We start from the raw sequence: 6,192 nt of genomic DNA on the forward strand, positions 1-6,192 counted from the left end.
CTGCCGGACGCCGTTCCGACAAACGGCTCAAAAGAGGAGACGAAGACGTCGCGCGAAGTATCGGACGATTGAGTTTCTCATTTCCTTTCTTCTGTGTGTCCCTTCAGGCAGACTCGTGAACAGGAGACGCCCCCGGACTTCTTCTATTTCTCCGACTTTGAGCGACACAATGCTGAGATTGCCGCCTTTCATCTCGACAAGTAAGACGGAGCAAAAATTGCAGCCGCTCATATGAATGCCCCCCCCCAAAAAAATCGGCAAGTGGATTAGACTAGCACGAGGGCTGCTTCTTAATACGTTTTTGACGAGAGCAGACCCATGAACGTTTTTTTTAATTTGGGGGTCGTGGCAATGTGAAAAAGATTCCAGTTAGTGTTGTGCAAAAAGCCGAATCCTCGAAAATTATGCATCCGACGATGGCCACGACAAGGTCAAGTTGCCAATGTGGAGGCGGGGGGGCGACGACAATGTCCTGCTTGATGTCCTGCTGATTTTTACTCGGGCCCTGATTGCGAATCTGCACCTCCTCATGTCAGCTCATTAACCACCTGGCAGGGAAGACGGCAAAGCCGCAGAACACTTGACGCCAAGGGCACCTTTGCCTTTGGATTCTGACCCGTCATTTTACACGCAGACGAGAATACGAATGTTTTAGAGCCGTTTCACGTCAAATTTGCATAGAGTGATTAGAGCGATGATCGAAGAATCGTAGCAGGGGAATAATTACGGATAGGAAACACCGGGACGGGGATTGCAAGAGTGATATCGCCGCCAAGGTGCCCTCGAGCAAAGCACCAGCGATTGTGCAACCACATGATAACATAACTGCCTTGTGTGGGGGGGGGGGAGTCAATTTAATCCCGGCAACCTGTACTGCTTGGTGGAAAAAAAAAATCCTTTATTTCATGCGAACGAGAGCCATACAGCAGGATTGGCCCATAATGGCCTTCAAATAATATTTCAATTTATTTTGAACCCAAATCCAATTTGCAGTTTGAATCAACGTTTACACATTATTCAAAGCTGGTTTTTGTGTTTTTGTTCCCCCCTCCCGCTACCCCCTTCTGGGTATTGCTTTATTTCTCCTGATAGCAAACAAGCTTTGAAACTGTTTTCTTCCAACATCCATTTTTTTTTCTCCCCTAATCAATTTATCAATCAATAAAAATTTGACCTAATCAATTTTAAAACACACAGCTCATCAACAATCACCTCAAAATTATCATGAATTATTAATCTATTAATTTGATAAACCACAAAAGGTTGGTAATTGCCTGTAGATGCTCCAAGATGGCAACAATGCGCTGTTTGTTGAAACGAAACTCCTCAACTCACTGTAACATAGTTCTTTGATGCTAAGATGGCAGTGAGGCACTACTTTTGTCTGAATTAAGTGCCTCTGTTCACTTCAGCATAGTCCCTTGAGAGCAAAAGTGTCACAAGATAGTGAGTGACAAAGTTGTACCTGCATCGCTTAGGATGAGACCGAAAAAAAAAAACCAAAAACGTGTTTTTCAGCAAATAACGCAGGACAGGTTGAAAAAAATAAATATACAAATAAGCTACTTCAGAGATGCAAGTTAGCAGGGACGCTCTATTGGAGGGGGGGAAAAAAAAACATGTTGACAAATAACCTCGAAAGTCACCCAGGCCAACGGTTACGTTTGCAGATGCGTTCCAAATGGTAATAAGGGCAAACAAACACTACCGGTGGTGGAAAACATTCCTTACGTAAGGCAGCGACACGAAAGAAGCGGAGAGACCCCCTGAGCAGAAGGTCAAAGTCCTCCAGTCTAATTGTAGTTGGCGTCTGAAGGCATTGAATCCTTTTTTTCACGTCGACCGCCCTTCTACTTCTTGCCTTTCACTGGCTCCATCAATTTGGTTTTCTCACAAAACACGGAGCCCGTACAGTGAAGCCCCGAGTCCGACGAGGCCGTTTGTCACCACGAATGAATACGCCCCCACCCCCCCTCACGTCCCGCCGAACAATGACTGCAACCTCCTTACTTAGCAAAGCAGCACGCTCCTTGACTCTTCCCCTCGAGGGAAGCTTGATGAAAAGATAGGACGCATCGGGAGGCTACAAAGCAGAAACGCTGGTGCGCGTGTCTGTTTGTGTGCGTGTGTGTGTTTTTTCCCTTTTCCATGCCGGCACAAGACCAGAGCGAGGTTACAACACTTGCCCCGTTCACATGTGCACCATCATGGCGGGGGCCGAAGAGGGGGAGCGACGTTGAATCTGCTCGCTTCCTTCCTTCAGGCGCCGTGACACACTTCTGCATAAATTGCATTAGCAGCAGCTTTTGTCAACAGTCTGCTACACATCTGGTGCGCTTCTCCACGCACACACACACACGCATACTGGCAACATATGTGTGTGTGTGTGTGTGTGTGTGTGTGTGTGTGTGTGTGTGTGTGTGTGTGTGTGTGTGTGTGTGTGTGTGTGTTGAAGGGAAGAGGAGGAAACCAAAAGCATGAAAGACCCTGTGCCCATTCTAAATATAAGCCAGGCAAGGGTTTGCCAAAAGCAGCACTTCATTTTTTTTTTCTCTCTCTTATTTTGTCTGTTCTAAATTAGACCTTGGCTGCTACGGAGTGGCTGCTCGCTGGTGTCGCAGAGTGAGGCTACATTGTCTCCCAGGGGGGGCCCGTAACCACACAAAGCCTCCTTTTAAAGCAGCACTAACAGCCAACGCCGCTTCTCTTATAGGCTACGTTGCCATTAACACACTTCATTATGTGATTGGATTTGCTTCGGGTGGGGGGCAAAGACCGTGGACCAAAATATAAAATAAATAAATAAAATAATCAATTATGACAGCATGTATGTAGTGTACCATATAGGACCATATAGTGTCCTCTGAGTTCTGCTCATCAATAACTGTGCCTGATCAGGGAACCAAAAAAAAAATCTGAGCTAATGCATTCATCTGCCTTTTATCCGGATTTTTAATAATCAAACACTACAGTGTTTGCTTTTTCTGTTTGGTGCATTGCCATTTCAATACAAGCTGGCGTGCAACAACAACAACAAAAAAAAAAAAAATCCACCTGCTATGAAAAGAAACGGTTGTTTTTGTGCAGTCATCTTCTCTCCGGTTGCTCTTTTCTTTCATTTCATGTCGATTTTCTCTCTTCCTCCAACTCTTTCTTCACCCTTTGCCTATTTTTATTCCGATCCGTCCTGTCCTCCCACTGCCTCCCGGGGCCTGCCCATTTGCAGTTGTCGGGCACTATCAATTGTTAAAGAGTCAGTGCTGATGTCGGACCTGGAACCCACAGATGCATAAAATCGACACTTGGCACGCACGCATTCGCACATCCAGCCAGGGGAAAACCTCTTCTTCTCTTCCTACCACAACAATACCACAACCTGGCTTTCCACTTAAACTGCGCCAGCTAAAAGGCGCATGGACCACAAAAGCCTTCAATGTTGGAGCGTCAATACAATTTCCCCCGAACGGATGGTGAAGTTATCTTACTGGGCTTTTACATCAGGATGCTGTGCGTGTGTGGGGGGTGAAAAGGCGTCTGGTGCTGAATGACCGCGGTGTGGTGACTGCTGCAGAGCGTGGTCACGATGCCCCCTAGTGGCCATACGCGGCATTATGAATGTTTACATCGTCCCCGTCGGCTCATGGGGAAGGAAGGCACTGGACTCCTTCGCCAGGAATTGCGGGTTTGAGTCCCATCTAAGGTTTTAACGATATAAATAGATTGCAACCCGCTCCTTCAAACTTAATCGGATGTATGATGTTGTGTATCAGGATATCGCAGGCTGAGCTTTTTATGGTTGCTAAATATTGCCGCCCGCATAAATCTGCACTGTCGGTTGCAAGCCACGTTTGTACAAATGTGATCAGTCAGGACAGTGACAAAAAAAAAAAATAGTTGAATTGAATCCATTTTATTCCGTCAAGTGGTTGCACAATATAACATTTGGATCCAGATACATGTTTTATGTAGACGATGCATCTACTACTACTACTACAAAAAAAAAATCTTTGGTGTCAGTTTGATTTTTCCCCTAGTTGCAGTTTGAAACCTGAAGAATTAAATACATTTAAATCGTAATGGAGGAATATTATTGGATTTGTTTTATGATGGGATTGTTTGGATTTTAGTCACCCGCCATGCTGACAATTGAATACTCTCCCGTGTTTGCTCTGGCTTGCTGTAGGATTCTGGATTTCCGCCGTGTCCCTCCTGTGGCTGGCAGACTCGTCAACATGACCAAGGAGATCCGAGATGTCACGCGGGATAAAAAGCTGTGGCGGACATTCTTCATCTCACCAGGTAGTGGACACTTCGACTTGATGTTTAAAAAAAAAAAAAAAAAAGACAACGTAAAAAATATCAATTGTTCTTTGTGTCAAGCTATTTCTGTTGCCTGAGGGAAAAAAAAAATACTTGGCGATGTTCATCAAATGGAGAGTGACTGGAGGCTTGCTTGCATCAAGGCACAGCAGTTAATGAGCTCTGCAACTTTTTTTTTGGTCGCAGGCACGTAGGGGATGGGGGGGGGGGGTCTCACGGGAATGAATTTACTCACAGTCTCAGCAATTAATACAAGTCATTGAATCCCTCCAGGGGCCATTAATCTTGTCTGAACGTCCTTCCAAAATATGTGTGCGCTGAATTCTTAAAGAGCAAAAAAGAGAGTGCAGCCGTGAGCGTGCAGGGTGTAAATTGCCCCCCCCCCCCTTCGCTCAGCCAACAACGTGTGTTTCTACGGGGAATGCTCGTACTACTGCTCGACGGAGCACGCTCTGTGCGGCAAGCCCGACCAGATCGAAGGCTCCCTCGCCGCCTTCCTCCCGGACCTGGCCCTCGCTAAGCGCAAAACCTGGAGGAACCCGTGGAGACGCTCCTACCACAAACGCAAGAAGGCAGAGTAAGAGGATCCTCGCTCCGCACCGTCAGCGCGCCACTTTTGCCCGTCTTAAAAATGACGTTTGGATTTTGTGACACGCAGATGGGAAGTTGACCCCGACTACTGTGAGGAGGTCAAACAGACTCCGCCCTATGACAGCGGGACAAGACTTCTGGACATCATGGATATGACCATATTTGACTTCCTCATGGGTACGTGAGATATTTTTCAATTTTCAGTCGATATGTATGTCGAGAGAGAGTGCACGTGCGATTTCCCGTTCCTTAAATCCCTCGACAGGAAACATGGATCGGCATCATTATGAGACGTTTGAAAAATTTGGAAACGAGACGTTCATCATCCATCTAGACAACGGCAGAGGGTGAGAACTCACAGCGTTTGTTTTTTTTTTTGGTTTTTTTTGGCCACAGTTTGCTCGTAAAAGGAACTTGGCTAAGTTACTGATGACTCTAGTTTAAAGTAACCAAGTTAGTTTGTAAGCTAATTCAAGTAGTTGCATTCAACAGATGCCCACAACCTCCCTGAACAAAAAATTAACCAGTATTGTTGAAACTGATTTGGAAGGACATTTTGAAGTGGCATTTAAGAATAAAGTGTATTTTTTTCAAATTTAGCATAAAATAAAGAGGACTTTTTTAACTCAAATGCCTATAATTTTGTTTCATTATTTTTTAGGAAAAAAAGAGGATGTATTTATTTATTTTTTAAATTATTATCCGGGCAGGCTTTTTGAAGCTAGATAACACTTTGTTAAGAGTACAGAATGTGCAACGTCCCTCAATATTTTCTTTCGCTGACACAAACTGAAAAGAGTGACTATTTCCACCTTCATGAAACGTGACTCTGCCGACATCTTTCACGTGGTCGAAACGCGACAGCGCTGCATATGTGACGTCACTCCTCCAGATGCGAATGCACATTGTGGAGTCGCAGAATGAAATTCCATTGGATCACCGCCCGAAAAATAAATACATAAATAAAAGGCACTTCCAGAAGCCATTCCAAGTTGTATTAACCTTCCATGCTTGTTTTTCTCTCTCTCTCTCTCTCTCTGTAGGTTTGGAAAACACTCCCATGATGAGAAGTCCATTCTGGTGCCACTGACACAATGCTGCCGGTAAAATTACACTTGTGGGGCTGAGAGCATGCCTGAGTGCCTGTTTGTGCGTGTGTGTGTGTGTGTGTGTGTCAGAGTGTGCGCTGGTATTATGCACTCTGGATGTTGCCTCGTGCTTTAAACAGCTGCCTACAAGCCCAGGTATTGCGCGCCGGCTTCTAAATAAGCAGCACGCTCA

The 6,192-nt window shown here is 45.3% G+C and overlaps 1 protein-coding gene across 1 annotated transcript in view; it reads left to right on the forward strand.

The window, feature by feature from the left end:
* Positions 1-6,192, forward strand: part of fam20cb (FAM20C golgi associated secretory pathway kinase b) — a 39,421-nt gene that overhangs the window by 32,404 nt on the left and 825 nt on the right. Inside the window, exons 5-10 of the mRNA XM_019857309.1 lie at positions 108-200; positions 4,184-4,299; positions 4,717-4,897; positions 4,979-5,088; positions 5,177-5,258; positions 5,955-6,014. Of these exons, the coding sequence (XP_019712868.1) occupies positions 108-200; positions 4,184-4,299; positions 4,717-4,897; positions 4,979-5,088; positions 5,177-5,258; positions 5,955-6,014 (642 nt within the window). The remainder of the gene's footprint in view (positions 1-107; positions 201-4,183; positions 4,300-4,716; positions 4,898-4,978; positions 5,089-5,176; positions 5,259-5,954; positions 6,015-6,192) is intronic.

The sequence above is a fragment of the Hippocampus comes genome, unplaced genomic scaffold, assembly GCF_001891065.2.
Source record: "Hippocampus comes isolate QL1 unplaced genomic scaffold, H_comes_QL1_v1.1 scaffold17, whole genome shotgun sequence".
Classification (NCBI taxonomy): Eukaryota; Metazoa; Chordata; class Actinopteri; order Syngnathiformes; family Syngnathidae; genus Hippocampus; species Hippocampus comes.